This window comes from Lates calcarifer, linkage group LG7_1, assembly GCF_001640805.2.
Source record: "Lates calcarifer isolate ASB-BC8 linkage group LG7_1, TLL_Latcal_v3, whole genome shotgun sequence".
NCBI lineage: Eukaryota > Metazoa > Chordata > Actinopteri > Centropomidae > Lates > Lates calcarifer.
The window spans coordinates 20,817,725-20,838,752 of NC_066839.1; the positions used below are offsets into that span (position 1 = coordinate 20,817,725).

General features: G+C 42.4%; 3 protein-coding genes across 3 annotated transcripts in view; 2 read left to right on the forward strand and 1 right to left on the reverse strand.

The window, feature by feature from the left end:
• The window catches only part of LOC108899283 (midasin), a 66,207-nt gene extending 64,836 nt beyond the window's left edge, over positions 1-1,371 (reverse strand). The window contains 3 exon segments of the mRNA XM_018699658.2: positions 612-667; positions 669-839; positions 1,107-1,371. Of these exon segments, the coding sequence (XP_018555174.1) occupies positions 612-667; positions 669-839; positions 1,107-1,202 (323 nt within the window). The 5' untranslated portion in view covers positions 1,203-1,371.
• Positions 1,372-1,496: 125 nt separating this feature from the next.
• Positions 1,497-14,776, forward strand: casp8ap2 (caspase 8 associated protein 2). The gene is given in 11 exon segments (XM_018699652.2): positions 1,497-1,818; positions 3,617-3,687; positions 3,781-3,855; positions 3,947-4,047; positions 4,522-4,596; positions 4,877-4,992; positions 5,514-8,023; positions 8,624-9,864; positions 9,866-11,457; positions 13,543-13,642; positions 13,749-14,776. Coding segments are annotated over 10 exon segments (5,907 nt in total). The 5' UTR covers positions 1,497-1,818; positions 3,617-3,653; the 3' UTR covers positions 13,812-14,776.
• Positions 14,777-14,816: 40 nt separating this feature from the next.
• gja10b (gap junction protein alpha 10 b) lies at positions 14,817-19,605 on the forward strand. Its single transcript, XM_018699654.2, is given in 3 exon segments — positions 14,817-16,937; positions 16,939-17,955; positions 19,096-19,605. Coding segments are annotated over 3 exon segments (1,428 nt in total). The 5' UTR covers positions 14,817-16,565; the 3' UTR covers positions 19,135-19,605.
• The last annotated feature ends 1,423 nt before the right edge of the window (positions 19,606-21,028 follow it).

Genomic DNA, 21,028 nt, shown 5'->3' on the forward strand with positions numbered 1-21,028 from the left:
TTTTGTTCTCTGCACAGGCACAATGGTACCAAATCCAAGAACCTCACTGACAAGACCTCAGGAAGTCATACACACTGCATCCAGCTGTTGCTCACTTGTATAAACAGTTATAGTAAATAACTGAGTGGTGAATTTTTTTGTACTTTGTACAGATTAAGACCGCTTTCCCCCGCCTTCCAGTCTTTATGCTAAGATGGGCCAACCACATCCTGAGCCCTGACAGTCCTCTCCTTATCTCATTATCAGGGAAAAATCAAATAACTGTACTAACTTTCCAAAAAGTGTTAAAGTATGCCTTTAGTCTTCAAACCCTGTGCTGAAGAGGGGCCGCAAAAACTAGTCATAATACCCTCATTATTTCTGTTTATGTTGTGCTCAAACAGGTCCCATGTTTACCTTGGTTTACCTGAGAGTGGAAGGAAACACACATACAGGAGGAGTGGTGGTGGAGGGTGTTAAAGCACCCCCCCACCCCACCCCAGGGGCCCTGACCAGGTTAATGTGACCCTGTGTACTGATGCAGCACCAAAGTCAGGCTCAGCATCCTTACAGCTGAGGGGGAAGAGAGGACCTCTGAAATGCACAGTGCGACGAGAACTGGGTCCACTTACGCCTGAGCATCCGGACTGATGCTGAGCAGTTTGCTGAGGGCCACACACAGGCGCTCGATGGATATCATGGTTGATTCTGCCACCAAGTCTGACCCTCTCTGCATTCCGCTCCAACAGGTCCAGAATCAGCGGTCGCAGGTGTCGTGCAATCAGCAAAGTGTAGTCCTTCTCCAGCAGCAGCTGAGCCAAACACTCCAGAATACACTGTCTGTCCTGCTGGCTCCATATCTGAGGAGAGATCATATGGCAGCGAGGTCCCGACTTAAATATCGATTGGTTGATATGAAAGTCAGACGTAAGGCAATATATCTTCAAAAATATTTACAACTCCGGCAGCAGCACAGATGTTACGACCCACCATACTAACCCTAACCCTGACATGTGAGGGGGAGGTTACTGTCTGCTGCCCAGAGGACACGTTTTGAGGCACAGTGAGAAAATAAACTGTAAATACATGGTTTTATTTCTTATAAGCCTGGAATGAACATATCTTACCTGTTTTGACAGATACTGGCTGAGTTCGTTGTGACTTTTGTCAACATGTCTGGATATGGTGCTCAGTGCTGACAGGCTCAGTTCTAAATTTTCCATCCTATCATTTGTCGCTTGTGGAGGAGCGATCTACAGCGATAACAAGCTCGCGCGGTCAATAAACAGGTCTCGTGATTTACTGATTTTAGAGCAAAGTGTGCGGTTCATCACGCGTTTGTCTGTCTGAGGTTGTATCACAACACACAAGCACGTTCCCGTTACTGGTGTTAAAATCCTGTCCACATGTGAGTGAAACACAAATCCTTCCGGGTCGGGTTGGATTCTCACCGTCCCACCCCCGTCTACATCCCCCTACGGCGCGCAGTGATGACGTACGCGGACAGCGACACCGGCAGAGTGCAACTCTTTCCGCGAGAGAAACAACTTTCGCCGGAGCGAACTGTTCCATACGCTGCCATTTAATGCTCTCGTTGATGTCCGGTGGTTGCGGGAGAATGTGAACCGCCGGTCAAGACCATGAGTCGTGGTATAATTGATCTACTTAACGGTTTAAATCCTGCTCTAAGAGTATTTTTTTCAAACTGAGGAGCTGTAAGAATACACCCAAGGCAGTGACAGACCGCGGGAAAATGTCGTTACTTCCTGTGCAATAAAGTGTTGGCGCGACATTACGGTTGTAAACAACAAGAGGACACGTAACAGTGCAACCAAACAAGTAAGTCAACCAATTCATTGTTAGCTTATTGCACAATGCTTACATATATATATGCATGTCTAGCTGGTGTACATTATTCCTAACTTACCGACTGAGCGCGGTCACAGATGATGACACCGGCGGCAGTTCAGTTGAATGTGTAGCTCATGGTGGTTTAACGGTAACTTACCCAAGCTTGTCGATTAACAACAAGATCAAGTAATGCAAGAAATACATACAGATTACTACCTTCTCAGAGAAAATAGTCACGGATGCGTTTCTCAGTAAAATAAATACACGTGAACATCTTTGTAACGAGATGGAGAAATGTGTTAAAATGTCCAACATTATATAATTGTTGAACAGAGACTGTGCTGACCTGACCTCCTCTACTCTGTTTATTAACACCTGATTCAAGTGTAAATTTCAGAGGAACTTCAAGTCGTGTGGGTTCGAAGAGTTTAGGACAGGACTATAGTCATGTTAATGTTAGCTTGAGCCTGAGCTCAGGGTGTCAAACAGCAGGTTAAGACTACGGACAAAAGTTCAAAATGAAGTAATACTCAGTAAAGATACACTAACATAAAGTGAACGTCTGTAGTCTGCTCCCTCTGTCTGAATTTCTTTCTGCCTATGGTCTGAAGGGTCTGATCTTTGCTGTCTTCTTTGTTTGGACAGTGGTGAACAAAGGGGATGTAGCTGGACCACGATGTTAATCATGCTAACAACACAGTGATTAGCCTCAGTTTGTCCACCACAGACAATAACACCCACAGTATGTACCTTAGTACAATGGTAACTGTATATTTTCAGTAGCAATGGACAATATGGATAAATCCTCCGTCACTGTGTAAGTGAGCATGTATCATAGTACATTTTGGAGGAAATCGATTTGGAAATGAAAACAAAGTAACTGAAATACTGAAATATCTGCCTTTACAAATCCATCACAGAACAGACAAAACAAGGTACTCTATTACATTGATGTAAACTTCAGTGTTTTATATTTTTACATGTAGAATGTAAAAAAATACTGTAAAAAAAACAGGGCCAAACTTATAGCAGCAGAGCCCAAATGGTAAAAACACTTGATCCTACATTTCCCATAGAGCAACCAGTAGCATCTTTGTGTTAGATCCTCCCTGGCTGACATATGGCCATGGTGTTCAGATGCTAGTTTGTTTCACAGACTTTGGCAGCACGTCACAAAGCAATTTATAAATGGTTTTAACATGCTATAATGGAGTTATATAATGACATTTTAAGTGTTCATTAATGTGCAGCAACAACATTTCCCATGAAAACATATTTTCTAACAACAGCATTTTTCTGTTATACACCAGCCTCCACTTGCGAATACCCACAAGAGTTGTTTAGACATGAATTTTAAATGGATTATACACTTACATCTGCTTACAACTGCATTACAGGGGGTTGTAGATATTTAGTAAATGTTAATATACTAATATAAATGCTAAATAGAGATTAATGTAGTGTTACCAGACTTTGTTTAACTTTTTAGTCTCCAAACCCAAACAGATGATCTCAGGGACCTTATCAAACTTACTGTGTTTGACATAACAGTTGATGGGTTGGCCCTTTAAAGACTGCTCTATCCACTCCACAGTGTAGGATGAATCCCTGACCAACAGTTTATTATGGATTAATTAAATAGCTTTCTGATTAAATATGGTCTCGCCTCTGCTTTCAGTTTAGTTTTCAGGCAGGTGTCGTTGCCACTTGTATGAAGTTTGCTCTGTTCTGGCTGATATTTGTTGACTTGGAATAACTGTTGATTTTCCCTTTGCACTGTTATCAGGTACTCCTTAAACTGAGCCACTGAGATATTTGGAACAATGGAAAACACTGACACCAATGATGTCTCTGGTCGTAAGTCTATTATATGCATAGTTGCATATAGATTTACATGGTAGTATTTGTACATAACTGATAATGTGCTTTTATATTGTAAAATATCCACAGTCTTGGTACCTGACGTCAATGAAGATTCTGTGGATATCTATGATGGTCTGGATATGGGTTTTAGCAGCAATTCAGGTAAAAGTCCTTTATGAAATCACTCCTTTTTTCATTATAGAGGCTGATTTACAATTAATCTTATTTCTTGTCTTATTTTGGTTTATTCCAGAGAAGTCACCTCCAAGTGCTTCTCAGCTGAAAGAATCAATGGATCTATATGAAGAAATTGTCACAGAGGAACAACGGAGCAGAGAGGCTTCGTACACTGAGGTGAGTTGCCATGTGCTCCATGCTTCCTTTTTCTGTTTTGACTTGTCATAATATGCCTCTAATGTTGAAGGAGAGGCCTGAGTAAACCTGTGCTTGCTGTCGGTGTGCAGAAATAAACAAACTTGTTTTTTGTTTGGCTCTGTAGCCTTTTTTTTGCAGGTTGGACAATGCATAGATAGCTGTACTGTTAATAGGTGATTGTGGGTTATTATAATAAATCTGTGGTTTTTAGAGGATTAAGTCATTAACCCTATTATAAATGTTCAGGGTTTGCCTCAGGAAATAGTTGAGCAGAAGTGCTAACACACCTGACACATTTCATCTCATTGATCAGTTAATTTGTAAGCAGACCAGGGCCTGTGTATGAAAGGAGTATAAGAACTTACAGGCTTGGCTGAATGCTGCTCTGATAAAATGCAGAGGCTGCTCTCAGCTGACCAGACATCTCACAGACTTGTCTTTTTGTGTTTGCAGTTAAAGTCCAGATTCCAAGCAGCTCAAAACCAAATTAAAGAGTTACGCAGGAGACTGGAGCAGATGGAGATGCAGGTTTGATCCATTTCCCTTTTTCCAGATGTTGAAAAGATGTGCATTATCATTACAATCATTATTTTTATACATTAGCTAAAATAAGCTTCGAGGAGTTAAAAAATAACACTATATTTTTTTTTAAGTGATACCCCATTTTAGCTGTATGCTATCTATTATGTAGACCAGTCACAAGCCTCCAAAATAATTTTTTTATTTGAAAACATATCTAATGTTGAAATGTATAATGAGTTGAAATCTCCACTAAAAGTTCTAAAAGTCCTTCTCTTTTCTTACATAGAATACAGGGTTAAACACTGAGAACTGCCGTCTCAAAAGGAATATCTCTGCACTTTTACGAACAGCTAGACAGGAGGTGACACGAAAAGATGCTGAGATTCATAGACTGAATCAACGGTACGTAAAAAAAAATATATATATTTATGAACTGTGATACATGATAACTGTATTGTCTGCTTTACATTACCATGTTGGGCTGTAGGTTCATGTAATTCTAAAATACATTTATTTAATTCATTTGACAATTCCATGTACAAATTTTAAAAAATCAAGTTGGAAAGGTAAATTAGGCAAGTATCTTTTTAGGGGCCAAGCAACGACCAGTGCAGTGACCCTCTTGAAATTGCTGTTTATCATGATTAAATGCAAAAATATAACATTATTATATAATATATTATATCATATTTTTTAGGGGCTAAAGGTGCTTGAAAAAACCCATAAAACTTTGCACATGTTGAAATTGTTTTATGGGTGTGGCAAAATTATTTGATAGTGCCACCTACAAAATTTCAATGAAGTAGCCCTTGAAAGATTTATCTACATGTTCAAAATTCAGTAGGCAACATCTGAAGACTTACAAAAAAGCTTCTTGGAACTTCTTGGTCAATAAATCAATTGTTTAAACTTTTTTTTCTCAGGTCTGAAAAAGGTCGCCATCATCATCAGGCCCACATTAATAATCTGCGGGACCAAAATTCCTCCAGTTGGGCTTCCACAGGCAGCTCCAGCAGTAGGCCACCTCCTCCACCACCCTCCAGCCCTCCTCCTCCTCTTCCTCTTCCATTCACTGCTTCACCCCATCCTCAACATCTACCAACTTCAACCCCCAGGGAGAACCAGTCTCCAAGGGATCTTCCACAGTCCTCAAAGACACAAAGCAATAGTTCAGCCAATCACCTCACTAGTTCCTGCATTGAGACAAGACCTTCTAAAACATCTTCTCATAGTCATTCAAAAAGTTCTTCAAGAGGAGATTGTGAAATACCTGACAAACAGACTGAGCACTCTGTCAGCAAGTTCAGCAGCAGTTCATCAACCCAGCACAATGATTCAGACAAACACAAGTCTAAGCGCAGAGAGGAAAAATATCAAAGTCATAAACTATCTGAATCAACAGATAGGCGACCTAGAATTGGTTCATATCCCAACAAGGATTGCCATGCGCCTGAGAAAAACAGGTCGCATAAAGTAGACAAAGACTCAGGACGAAAGTATGACTCCAGGTCTTGTAGAATCAGGAACTACCTAAATGATGAGGGGCACCACAGATCAGACAGGATTAAAAGCCCCCCAGCAGAGATTTTACACAGTGCTGCTTCCTCTAATAAGACAAGAGGGAGAAGTCGAGAAAGGAGACAAGACCAAGCTAAATTGGCCACATCAGACTCTGAACAAAATACAGCACGCGGTTCTAAAGAGGGCTACAGCCGAGATCATAAAAGAATCAAGACTAGTTACGCACATAGCAGAAGTTTAGACTCAAAGGACAGGAAAAGGTCCTCTTCACATCAACATGCTGAACGTTATGCAGATTCCTCCAAAGACAGGGAAGGAGAGCGACTTTCAAAGGATCAGGAAAGGAGGGAGGAAAGACATTGTGAGGATGAAATCAGCAAAAAGCACAAAAAGAGCACTCTGTCAGAGGTCAGCAAAAAACCAAGATCAAAAGAATCAGACCAAGGTAAAGTGGATGTCCTCAATAAGGAAAGACAGGAAAAGACACATGAAGCCTTAAAAAGATCATCTAAAGAACCACATATCACTGAGAAAAGCTCTGTGGAGGAAAATAGTCCAAACAGGAAACTCTGTTTCATGGAAACATTGAATTTAACCCTTTCACCTATCAAGAAGCCAATGTTGCAAATCAATGATAGCCAGGATGACCTCACTCCAGTGGACAACGTAGTTGAAAACGGACCAGCTGATGAGAATTTGCAGTTTTGTGTTGAAGACATGTGTGTTATTGATGAAGTAGACAACAGTGAATTAGTAGCAGGGTTTGAAGATTCTGCAGAGCAATCTTCAGATATCCCCAAAAGTTCAAGCTCTGAAAGGAGACACAAGAGGTGTGATGATGATGTTGATGTCCAGGAAAAGGACAAGAGCTTTAGTAAGACGACAGGCAGCAAACTGCTTGAGGACAGTTCAGTCCAAACTACCTCAGCACATAGCCAACCCTTGGATACTGCAGAGAATCTGATGAGTGTGCATCCTACATCAAAATCACCTGGGAGTATTTCTTTGAAAACACCACAAGGGGACATGTCAAGCAATCTGGCCTCAGACAACCAGGTAGATAAATCTGAACCACTGGAGGTGACAGACAGTGTCAGTGACGCATCTGGAAGCATTTTCAAACAAGAACAATACACAAGCAACTCCTTACAAAATATAATCCCTGGGAATAATTCTGAGCAAACTGCTGCTATTTCCAACCCAACTGTGCTTGATTCAAGACTAGAACTTTCAAAAACTACAGTACAGAAAATCATCCCTGTGGGTTCATCTGAAGAAGGTGCAACAACCTCACCCTCAGAGGAAAATCCTGTAGCTGAAGATGTTCCTGACAATCCAAAAAGTCAACAAAGTTGTAACACTATTTTACCACAGGACTGTGAGCAAGGACTGCATCCTCCTGCATCACTCAGTCCCGATCATAAGAAAGATGCTTGTCAAATGCAAGATGGTCCTAAAGATACAGATGCTGTATCCAGTACAATAAGCCTGGAATCACTTCCACAAGAGGGGCTGAGTTTACCTGAGGCTATTTACGTCTTAACACAGACAAATGAAGAGGCCACCGACAGCAGTAGCAACATAACTGAGCCAAGCTCTTCCACTGGCTGCATTGGAGTATCCAAAGTCAGCAGTACAACAGAGGAGACAGTACTGCCAGAAAAGTACAGGGACCTCACTTTCACACCAAAAAAGAGCTTCAGTCCTGGATTCCTGGAGAGTCATGAGAATAATGTTGAGCCTTCCAGTTCCGTGCCATTACTTCATGATGAAGACTCCATGATGCGCACACTGAGCAATCTGAAGAGAATCCCTGATGCCATAAGCCCTCTGAGGAGCCCAATGCGGATAACCAAGAAAAGTCACCTCCATGTTCATGGCAAGCCTGGTCATGTCAAGAGCCTTCAAAAAGGTAATGTTAACCTGATAATAAAGTCACTTTAAATTTTGCCTTTATGCAAATTTTCAAGGCCTGTTATCTTGTGATCACAGCTTATAATCTTATGCATTTTTATTTATACAGGAAATTATTTTGCATACTAATGTGACAGAGCAGAGACAGGGTAATGGTAGGTAAACAGCCTGAGATGAAACAGACAGAGAAATGTAAACTTAAAAAGAAAGGCTATGACAGAGCCAGTAGGTCAGCATTGTTTAGTCCTATTTGTTTCACTTCAGCCATGAATAGTGGACACACTCAATTTTGCCATTTTTTACAATCTGGGGCCACACTGTAGAAATTAAATGATATATCACACATAGATCCACTTTCATTTTAAATTACACTTGCAGGTACTGTCAGCATAGCTCTGTCTTTCTCTGGCATCACAAATGGCAGCGACTATTAATTGTTTTTCCTTCCTTTCCTTCTCTTTCTAACTTATGAGTTATGGAGCTCATAAAAACATAGACACAGACAATTTAAAAGATAGAGATCTTGTAATAGTAAGATACATCTACCAGAATTGTGAGATGCTAATATAAGCTTCTTTTCTCTCATTTTCCTGTGCAGATTTCTCCAGTACAGCTGTTGATGTCAAGAGGTTGGATGTAAACAAAGAGAACAAATATCCAGGTTCTCCTGCAAAGCATGACATGCAAAATATAGTGGACAAAGTATCTGACCTGTGCTCAAGTCTCTCTGACACTGAACTGGAGGAAGGGGAAATTTTAAGTGAAAGTGATGAAGCAACTGCAGATTCCCCTGTTCCTGAAAATAAGAGAGCAGAGTTAGCACGACCAGTCAGAAATAAACCAAGTCCCAAGTCTGTGCTAAAGAGGAAATCTGAAGAAAAGTGCGCTGCTTCAAAAGAAACTACTGAAACACCAGGTGAATCGACACCGAGTCCAAAGAGTCGTTTTAAAACCGTTTGTCCTGCAGCAACCAAAGCTTCTTTTTCCAGCATAGAGGAAATAATGGAGACATTCAAGCTGGTTCGCATTGAGATCCGAAAAAAGTACATGAAGCTTCATAAAACCTTTCCCAAGAAGAGCTTCTATGGCATGATGGACAATTTCCAGGAATCTTTTTTAAAGTTTGTGGATGGTGCCCATTTTGGTCAAATATGCAATCAGGCAGGGGAGCTGAAATCCAAGCTGAAGAAACTGATTGCATCTGTCTTTAGTAAAGTATCAAATAATGGTATTGTGAAACGCATATTTGAACAGCAAGCAGTCGATCTGAAGCAGAAGTTATGGGACTTTGTGGATGTCCAAGTTGATTACTTGTTCAAGGACATTCACACGACACTGAAGAGTCTTTGCAAACCAGCAAGAGCTCAGGCTGAGGATAAGAGGCCCAGTGGGAATGAGAAAGTACCCAGACAGCCTCCTTTAAAGAAGCAGTTTCAGCAGAAGGAAGCCCAGTCTCCTCCAACCAGTCTGAATCGAATCAAGCCTTGTTCTGGGGTGCCTTACAAAACAGGGCTTGGAAGTAGAGGCAAAGATATCAGAATCACACATGTAGAAAAAGACAGGAATACTGACCCACATCCAACAGACAGCCTGAATCCACAAACTGTGATTGACTTTGTTTCTCCTAAAAAGGTTGCTACAGCTTCAGAGAAAAATAACATGACTTCCTTGGTTGTCTCTCAAAGTGGCTCTTTGCTTGACAAAACTGACTTTGAGCTTCTCACAGAACAGCAGGCCTCCAGCTTAACATTCAATCTGGTCCGAGACTCTCAAATGGGAGAAATCTTTAAATGTCTCCTACAGGGTTCAGACTTATTAGAAACCAGTGGCATCACAGGCAGACAGCACAGCGTGGTCTGTCAGTACTCCCAGGAAAGACGGAGAGAGAGTCATCAGCATCACCACTCCATCTAAATTTGACTCTCCATCTAAACTACTTTCCCCAACCAAATTTAATACACCCTCCAAGCTTATTGCTACATGGTCCAGCATTTCACCGCGCAAGATATCGTCTCCACAATCAAAAGATCAGATCCCACTGAACCCAGCTTTATTTGATGAAAGTTGCTTGTTAGAGGTGCCATCAGAGAATAGAGCGGCGATGCAGTCCAGCTTGACTTCACAAAGGTCTTATTCCATTCTGACTGAAGATCTGGCAGTCTCCCTCACCATTCCATCACCCCTTAAGTCTGACAGCCATCTCAGCTTCCTACAGCCGTCAAGTACACACATCATGTCAACTCCGGACAGCGTCATCAGCGCTCACATAAGCGAGGACGCTCTGCTGGACGGGGAGGATGCCACAGAGCAGGACATTCACCTTGCCCTCGACACCGACAACTCTAGCTGTGGCTCCAGCAGCAGCGCGGCCTCGGTGGCACTCGCCACCTCTTTCTTGTTCAAGCCCGACGTGCCCATGCAAGCGCTAGTGATGGAAAAGTCCAACGACCATTTCATTGTGAAGATCCGTCAGACAGCCGCGCGTGCAGATATCACACTCACTGCTGATGAGAGCTTGAGTCAAACACTAACAGAAGAAAATCAGCAACATAGAGAAGAAGACACAGCAGCCCAAAGTCGAGCTGATTTGTCAAACAAGTCCAAGAAGGGAAGCACTCCCTCATGTGCTGCACCATCAGAGAGCAGTCTGTCTAACTTGGCTGAAAGCCCTGGGACAGGTACAGAGATCTGTCTCACTCCAGATAAGAGCTCAACACTAACCAATCATCCATCCAACAAAAAAGAAGATACATCAACTCAACAGAGTACCTCAAAATGTAGTTTTTCTGAGGAGTCACAGAAACTGTCTGAGTCTCTGAGAAATCCTCCAGCAACTAGTCCTTCAGAGAACCATTTGCACAATGGTATTCAAAGCTCTGATCATTTCTTTGTGCAGATGAGTCAGACAACAACCGGAGGAGGTGTCACTGCTGAGAGCACAAGTCACACACGTCGTGGAGGAGAAAACATGCAAACTCTTAAAAGTCCCTCAAGGGCTCTTTTGTCTGAGTCACAGAAAACGATCAGTCACTCTAAAACTGCAGTGGCAGATCACAGTCCACGCCACCCTACTGACACCTTTGAAACAAATCGAAGGAGCTGTGCCTCGCTGTCACATGTTTCAGACTCGGAGACAGATGGAATGGAGGTATCAGAGTCAGACAGAAGTCTTAGCATTGCAGAGGACGTAATCAACACACCAGAGACACACCAGAGAAACTGTGACAAAAGCAGGAAACGGAAGAAGCACCACGACAAATTAAAAGCGAAGCGGTCCAGAAAGGAGGAGGAGGAGAGTACAGAAGAGATGGAGTCTAAATCCAGGAAAGATGATAATGAGTCCAAATCCTTCCCGGCGTCTCTGTCCCCCAACAGTCTGTCAGCCAAAAATGTTGTAAAGAAGAAAGGCGAGGTGGTGATAGCATGGACAAGGTCAGTAGCTGATTCTGTGTTGTACTTCTCCCCAGTAGGTGATTTGTTATTTTTTAACACGGTGGGATGGCCCTGTGGGAGCACCCCTCTGCCCCCACACCACCTAGCCTAATTCTTGATATCATAATTGCAGTTATAATTTTGATTTAATAGAACTGCTATTAGGCTAAATACATATTTTGTATGGGCCTGTTCTTGTATTGGATGTGAACATTAAGCTTTTTAATAATGCTCGTTTTTCATAACACTGCAGTTTTGATTGTATAAACCTTACCTCAAATCATACAGCTGTAGCAGCTGAGCATGGTGCAGTCACCAGTCAACATCTATGGTAAAAACTATACCTGTAGACCTGTGTCCCCTAAAATATTTTGCTGTAGAAGCTGCCTGGTGTGTGGTGTATGTTCAGCAGCAGATGCTCCTGAATAATCATTAAAATATCAAAGGAATATTACAGGAACACTGCAGGCAGTGGCGTGTCCCTCTGATCCTCTTGCTCTTCCATGACTACATGTTGCTCCTGCTGTCACTTTGGTCATGAATGTGACTTTATTCTACATGTATAGTATCTAATTGATTATTTATAGTTTATTGTTATAGAGATCCAAAGCTAAACTGACAGAAGGCTGGGACTGAGGGGAAAAAAGGCGTTTCAGCACCACAGACAGCTCCGTGGATTTATCAGCATACATCACACTGACGTGTCAGAGCTGTGGTCGGAGCCATAGAGAGTAACTTCTAACAAACCTCAGTCAGATAAAGGATCGATAAGTCAGTCAAATGTCACAATTTCACACCATGTTTCTGCATTAAAACATGAACAGAGACCAACTAAAGTACAGTAATGTTTATAGAGGCACTGTATTTAAGCACAATTTGGAGGCACTTAATCCAGAGTATCTCCATTTTACTTCATATGTCCACAATTCTCCTACATTCATTTGAATGTTGTAGAACATTCTGCATAACAAGTACATTTACTCTTGATCCTTTGAATCGACTGAATCGACACCATAACCTGACATCCACTACCCCTAAACATGTAGCCATGTGGGGGCAACACAGACCACTACACCTGTGATTGGTCGGCTTCAGCACAGAAAGCTCCCCCTCCCTCTGCCTCAGTCAGTTCAGTGGTCTTACACTCACAGTAATTTCAGAAACTCAACACAGTGGCTCAGAAACCCCACCACCACCTAGTGTTTTGGTAGTGTAACTGCAGAGAGGCTTTCTGTAGAGCTATGACTTTTGTTATTGATTAATCTGCCTGCTTTTTTCTCAAATAATTGATCATTTGACTTGTAAATTGGCCATCACTCACGTTTGAAAACTTAAACCTTCAAATGTTTGGCATTTTTGTTTAAGCCATTAATTCACTGTTAAACCAGTTGCAGATTAATATCTTCCATTAACTAACTAATGCAGCTCTAGCTTCCTGTTTCCCTGTATGCTCAGAAAACCAACATGAAGCCTTTCACCTCTCACAGCAGACTTTTACAGGAACGTTCAGCTTTTGGAGTAAAACCTTTGAGTGGAGTTGTTTTTCTGAACAACCAGCCACAGAGTTTTACAAAACTGAGCTACAGCACAAACACTGTGGTTGTGTCTAAAAATTGTTCTCTGCCTGTGGAGTTTACAGTTGTGAAGTACTGACCATACTATCTGTTGTCATCGTAGCAGTCAACAGCAAGAGCTGTACTGCAGAATTATCATTGCAGATTTTCAATCACACTAATTTAAAGGCTTTTCTGCTGAAAGTTCCACCATGTCAGGTTCACTACAAGAGGAGAAAATCCACTGGACCTGGTTTAAATCAAAGTTGTTGCAGTTAATGTAAGAGCACGCACTGTAAACACTGTAAAGTTTGGACATTCTGTGCTGCACTGAGGTGTATGAGGAAGGACATTTGCTCTGTGTATGTGTGTGCGTGTGTTGTGAGTTTTTCAGAAACGTTGCTGGTTACTCTGGGCCACAGCGGTTTGTTTTGTACGTTTGTACAGGAGCCACTGTCAGATCGTCTGTGGTTACATATGAACCAGTGGTGATGAAAAGGATTACTGCTCATTGCTTCTCTTCTTCTTGTAGAGATGAAGATCGAGCAATTCTGATTGAACTGAAGACGAAAGGTGCTTCTCGTGAAACTTTCTCCGCTTTGTCAGAAAAACTCAACAAGCCATCTGGGCAGGTGAGTTATTCTCCATTCTTTTTCTGTTGTAGTCATGTGATATGCATTATACCTTATGACTGTATGGACTGCAATCGCCATCCAATGACTATTTTCCTCTCCTTAGATCGCTCACCGATTTTACCAGCTCATGAAGCTTTTTAAGAAGCAGGAGAAGATGGACACCTGATCCCTCAGGCTTTGCTTCATGCAAACTGGTCTTGTATTCAAGCATTTCCATGCACATTCTTTAGCCCTGATACAGGTATGTAGGCTGCTGTCCATGTGACATAGTGCAGAAAAATGTGAGTCATTACATGTTCTGCTTGGGTCATATCGATCCCCATCAAGATCTGATGGCCTTCATCCTCCAACCATCAGATAAACAGAAATATGGACAGCAGAGTTTTTCAAAGGAAGGTTAAGTCAGTGTCTGTGAAGATACTGAACTGGACCTGTTCTTGACAACACAATATGAATATGAAGGATGAAACATCCACTTACTGAACAATCAACACCAGTGTTATTGTTTTTGATGCACTTTTGGTTTTTGGTAATCCACACAGCAATCACTACTTCAGTACGGGCTCAGGATATTTGCTGACGTCTGGTCGTCACAGAAGCAGACATCTCTGTCCTCAGCTCAGTATCTGTTCATGCTTTCCTCTCTCTGCCTTTACAGTTAGCACACATTATAAAAATGTTCTCATCCAGCCCTCAAGTTCATTTTACATCTAGTCTTAAACTTATGTTTTTCTCAAAGCAGGAAAAACTGCCTTTGGACTAGGATCATTCTAAGTCAAAGTTTTCTAAATCAAGTGACATTTTTATTTGCTGGGCGCTCTCGAAAGACAACATGAAGCATCACCTAGCTGTATGCCTTGACCTATGGGACTTAATGTAATTCTGTATGTGATATTTTGGATGTTATTTTAATGGAAGTATTTTGGAGGGTGGGGGGTGGGGGGTGCTTGATAAGGTTAAAGGCTGGTAAAATTCACATAGAGGACATTACATTTGTCTCTTGATACAAATTCAAAGTTTTATCTGTGGGCCTAAATGGCATTTAGTTTAACTCGCTTATAACGAGCATGGAATGCAATATTGTGAATATTGTACATACTTCTTTACTGAAAATAAAGTTTTATTTATTTATTCTGGTTTTATGCCTCATTTTGTTCACAGTCTAACAGTGTGATGGGATTAATGTAAAACCACTGTGCTAAATTGGGGGGAGGGGGCAGTTGGATGGCAATGGAGGGTAGAGCCATACACTGCATTCACCATGACACAAATATTCATAAAGTGGGCCACAAAGTATAGAAATTGAGGGCAGTGCCTAGGGGTGCCATTTCTAACTGGCAGAGCAGACAGTGACATAAAGTGGAGGACAGAGGCAAACAGAGATGGTGCTGGAATTTATTGTACCAAATATTCTGATGAACATGTCGTCTTTCGCTGTCTTTACCAGGCGGGAAGTTACTGATCGGCTGTCAGGCAGTAAAAAGTTACAGCTAATAGTTTTGAATATGAAAATACAGTATATGGATACCTAACCATTATACTTTGTGATAGAAGTAAAAGTACCAGTACCACAATGTAAAATACTCCATGACAAGTCAAAGAGCTGGTTTCAAAAATCTGTTTATTGTGACTGAGGTAGTATTCCTGTATCTGACATTAATAGATGCTGCATCAGTGTGTGAGTAGCATTTAAGTCTTGCAGCTGCTCGAGGGGGAGGAGGTGTTTTAGTCCAGTGTCTGCCTGCAGGGAAGGAGGAAATGTGAGGGCTGGTGATGATCAATAGAAAAGGCTGAGTTCTGACACAAATGTCTTCATATTTTGGATTATTACAGTGAACAACTTCAAGACATTAGAAACATAACAAGGTGCTTCACCAGAGACTTGTTCTGTGAGGGCTCAATAGATGGAAATATGTCGTTCATCTAACAATTCCCTGTATTCACAGTATAACATTATTATGGTGTTTCATGTACATTTCAAATCTGAAAAGTATCTCGCAACTACAGCTGACAGATCAACAGTGGAGTACCAAGTACAATATGCCTCCCTGAAATATGGTGGAATAAGGGTATAAATACTCAAATGAAGTACAAGTACCTAAAAATTGTAATCAAGTGCAGTACTTGAGTGAATGTATGCGGTTAGTTTTACTGCTTTGGTTTTGGAATGACAGCCACCACCTGGCTCCATGTAGCCACAGGAGCATTAATGAGGTCCAATACACACTGACTGATAAGAGCCGGCTCACAGTCAGCAGTCCACTTCATCCCAAAGGTGTGGGATGGGGCTGAGGTCGGGGCTCTGTGCAGGCCAGTTATATTCATCCGCACCATACAGGAAACACCATCCCCTGTATGAATAAACAAGTTTGAAAGCCTGCTGTGGTTTAAGTGTTGTCCTCGTGCAGTAGCTGCTACAGCATCAAGATGTCCCTTCACTGGAACTACACCTACATCACAAAAACAGCCCTGACCCCAGACCAAAGGTCAATGGACAGCAGTGTCCACATACTTTTAGTCATATAGCCAACATGAGAACATTGTCCATGGCTGTGCATCGATGTTTCAGTTTGTGCTATTTCCAGTGTTGTGTCCTGATAAAAGTTGCAGGGTGAAACTAACCTCAGGGCGTTATAGGGTCATGTGGTGGATCAATCACTTCAAACTGGAGTCCTAGTTTACCACAGCATTGAAATAGTGTCAGCTACACACTGCACACTGGGGTCTCGTCTGTCAGGGGATGACAGCTGAGCCCCGACGTCCCACAAATGAATCTGCTCTTTCATAATGGCTTCACACTGAAGCACAAGAGACCAGGACCCTAGAAAACATGTAAGTAAGACATCTTTGTTGTGTTTTGAGGTTTCATCTGATGACAGACCTACAAGTTCACTGACAGCTGATAATAATGTGACAGAAGATGGGGGATTGGAACTTATTAGGGAGCATTTTAGAAGAGGTCCACATTCATTCCACCATCGTGGGGAAGATCTGGCTCACCATCCTCTTCATTTTCCGGATGCTCGTGCTGGGTGTCGCAGCTGAGGACGTCTGGGATGATGAGCAGAGCGAGTTTGTTTGCAACACAGAGCAGCCGGGCTGCAAGAACGTCTGCTACGACCAGGCCTTCCCCATCTCCCTCATCCGCTACTGGGTCCTCCAGATCATCTTTGTGTCCTCTCCATCGCTGGTCTACATGGGTCATGCCTTATACCGTCTGAGGACCCTGGAGAAAGAGAGGCACAGGAAAAAAGCCTGTCTGAAAGCTGAGCTGGAGGGGACGGACCCCATCCAAGGAAGACCACAAGAGGATCGAGCGAGAACTCAGGAAACTAGATGAACAGAAGAAAGTAAGGAAAGCTCCCCTCAGAGGCTCCTTGCTGCGCACATATGTGTTCCATATCTTGACTAGATCTGTGGTGGAGGTGGGCTTTATTATAGGTCAGTGTGCTCTGTATGGCATCGGGCTCTCCCCTCTGTACAAATGTGAGCGTTTGCCTTGTCCCAACAGTGTTGACTGTTTTGTGTCACGACCAACAGAGAAGAACATTTTCATTGTCTTCATGCTGGTTATCGCCGGAGTTTCTTTATTCCTCAACCTCCTGGAGATTTTCCATCTGGGGGTGAAGAAGATCAAACAGAGCCTGTACGGATACAAATATGGAGATGATGAGAGCGTGTGCAGGTCAAAGAAAAACTCCATGGTGCAGCAGGTTTGTGTGCTCACCAACTCCTCACCACAGAGGCTGATGCACCTCACGCAGATGACCTGCTCTGTTGTGTCTGATGCTCTCGGGGAGCCTGCGCCTCAGAATCAGGAGCCGTCCCGGAGTTCCAATCAGCAGCCTGTGCAGATGCTCCCGCCGAGCCAAGCCAACGCCCAGGGCCTGCAGCAGCTGGGGGGGGCCGAGCGGCGCTCCACCCTGGAGAGCAGGAAGCCCTCGTGTAGCAGCGACGAGTCAAACGGGCCGCAGGGCTCGGGCCACCCGCAGTACGCGGGACCTCGACCCTCGCTCATGGCCTGCCACATGGAAATCCCAGCAGCCCTGAAACACCCGCAGAGGAAGCAGAGCAGGGTGAGTGTCTGTAAGGAGCTCAGCGACATGAGCGATTCTCCAGAGAGCGACCACTACCCCACAGCCAGGAAGTGCAGCTTCATGTCCAGAGGACTGTCAGAGGGAAAGCTGGCCACTCCGTCTGACAGCGCAGACTCTCAGAGTGGAACGGACGTGGAGGCCCAGCACCTCAACCAGGGAGAGAGTCCGGTGATGACCCCTCCGCCTCCAGCCAGCGGGAGGAGGATGTCCATGGTGAGAAAAAGATCATCCAGGCATGTTTTATCTGGAGCCACTAAAGCAACAAATGTACCTACTTGGCTGCAGATGAGTTCAGCTGTATGTCAGTGAAGCAGTGCAGTCAGACTAAAGTGTAAAGACAGATTTAGAAGAGCTGAATAAAACAACTTTACACGATATCATACTATATGCTGACTGCCATGAAATCTAATGACAGCACTTCAGTATTACTTTAATATTACTGTGTCTAGGTATTTCACCTCTGACTGCACTCAGCTGCTACAAACAAATCACAGTCAGTGTGTTAGGGCAGAGGGAGGAGATCTCAAAACCCAAACTCTCTGTGTGTAGATTCCACCAGAGGGAAGTGAGAAAATATGTTTCATTCTGGCAAAATGACCCTTTAAACAACTGATCCACCCAGTGTTCTGCCACTGAACCTGGGTCTGTTAGGACTCAGTCTTAAACACTCCACGTCTTTAGTCTGTGCTCCCTCACAGCACATCAGCACTAAATATCACACAGAGTTAAAGTTTGAAAACAGTTTGAAAATGTAGGCGTTTTGCGTTTAGAGCTGATCTCAGATCATCTGACAGCGTGGGTGAGGTTTGATCAGATTTGTCTGATCTGATCAGTCTGATAAATGATGATCGATGCATGGGAGTATGTGACATCAGAGAGACCAAAAAATCTCCCCCGAGCAGTCACCACAGCTGTCTGCACAGCTCACACTGAGAAAAGCATTGTCAGCTTAGTTACAGAAACGTTGCTTATGTCTTTGCATACGTTTTTGAGCTGTATGAGCAGTTTGAGTCCATGTAGAGACTCTTAACTACCAATCACCTCAATGAAAAAACTATTCAATACAGTTAAAAACTCAACATTTTAATTCCATTTAACTATGTTTTTGTCGTTTTTTTTCCCCTTCTTGAAATGTCTTGTTTTACGTCCAAAAGATGTAAATTCCAAATTTGGAAAAATGTTCTGAGGGAAAAGATGTGAGGAAAAATGAGAAATGTTGTAGCAGGTCTTCATTTAAAACCAGTTTCCTCCCTGCCTCATCTCTCACCACTGGCAGCATCACAGATGTGGTCAGAGGTGCTGCTGCTAAGAGAAATCTAGAATAACAGTCTGTTTAATAACTGTCTGTTTCAGAGCATGATTCTGGAGCTGTCTTCAATCATGAAGAAGTGAACCGAGGATGACCGAGCGTCGGTTCTAAAGGCACTGAGGGATCCTGATCACAAAACCACTCTCATCCTGTCTCTGAACGTCATGTGTTCACAGTATGTTTCTACAGTATGTGTTGTGCATGAACAAAGAGCTTCAGTTAAAATATGTTAACACACCTTTCCACAGAAAAAAAGCTTTATAATTAGCCTCAGGCTCTGTACCAATGATATCTCCAGCATCTCCAGGATACTTTTGGAGACCATGAATCAAACATGAATGAAAATTATATTTGGCTCAAAGCACATGTGACTGCTCATAAAATGAGACCAAAAGTCAGTTGCAGATGTATTTGACAGAGGATTGTCGTTAAAGGTTGTGGAAGAAGCAGCCACAGACCAGAGTGTGGTTTATCAAAGGGCTCTTCAAATTCAACATTTAGTTTGGACTGAGAGCAGCCTAGTGTTGTTTAGGAATATGTCTGACACATTTAAACTGTCAATGCAAATATTTCTGTTGTCCTGCTGTTTTGTTTTGTTTTTCTATTAAAGCCTTTTCCCTCTTCAGCAGGACTCATCTCCTTTGTCTGCCTGGAGTGACTCCACTGCTCTGTGGTCTGAATGAAGTCAGTTAGTCGACCTCTGTCTGAAACTTTCTCCACAGATAGATATCTCATCAGCTTCTGTCCACTCTGTAAGAACATACAGTTCATATTCATGATCACCTGACAGTGATTAAAAGCCTTTATCCACGAATGTTAGTGAAAAACTAATCATCACTTCCTTGTCATTCAGCTGAAAGGATTTTAGTCATTACAAGACGTTCACACTTCCACTCAGGCTCCCTTTAATGGAGCCTGTGCAGACCTGGACTCACCACAACCTCTGCTGAGGGTCAGTGTATGTTAATCTCGTCAGGCGTGAGATATGTGCCGTATAGACGATCTATGCGCACGCTAGGAAGCACCAATCGTAGCATGTAGCATATCAAAATGTCAGGGAGAAACTCAGCTAAAAGCCTCTACCAAGCCTTGCCACGCAAACGAAAACACAATTCAAAGCCCAAGCAATTATATGGGCACGTAACAAAAACAGGAAAACAGCGCATGTCCACTTTAGTGCTTCTGCTAATTTCACCACTTCAAGCTAACCACAAACAAGCTGCGACGAAAACTTGATGAGCTAGCAGCCAAAGAGTAGCAAAAAAAAAAACTTCGACACAACCATAAAGTATGTCTTACCTTTGCTGTTGTTTGCATGAAGACGAAGGGGTTTTTAGAGTGAAGTATGCACTCTTCCTGCCATATACTACCTTTGGCTTTACTTGGCTGCATATATGGTGGTTCCGCCTGGACACACCTGTCTTAAAACACCTGTCAAGCTGCTCAGGTTCACTTTTTCACATCTACATTTGCACAGTTTCTCATCAGATATTATTTTACTAATTCCTAGATGAATCGACTTACTATCCTATGATTCAAAGGTGGTTTTCACTCTAAGTAATTTTTTTTTTTTTTTTTTTGATAGGCTGAGATAAAAATGTAAATTTTCTAATGTGTTCCAGGTGAATTTACTCTGACACAGTAAGACATATCTTGATTCTTGATTGACACTTGTTTAGTGATCTCACATGTCTTAGCTTTCTTTTGAGACCAAGATTATACAATACTGCCCTTGTAGTTGTGAAGATATACTCCATTTATTTTGGGTGAGTCATTTCGACAGGAGGCAGAAAAAATAGGCCTCGTGATGAAGAGGTTAATATGATTACATTTATTTCAAAATAAACACCATATGTCCATATATCAACTGAAATACATGACAGGAATTCAAGATTGATGATTAACACTGCATTAATCTATATTATTATATGGGTCAAACTGATATGTGTGAAATGAACAGGGCACTTAGAGACAACC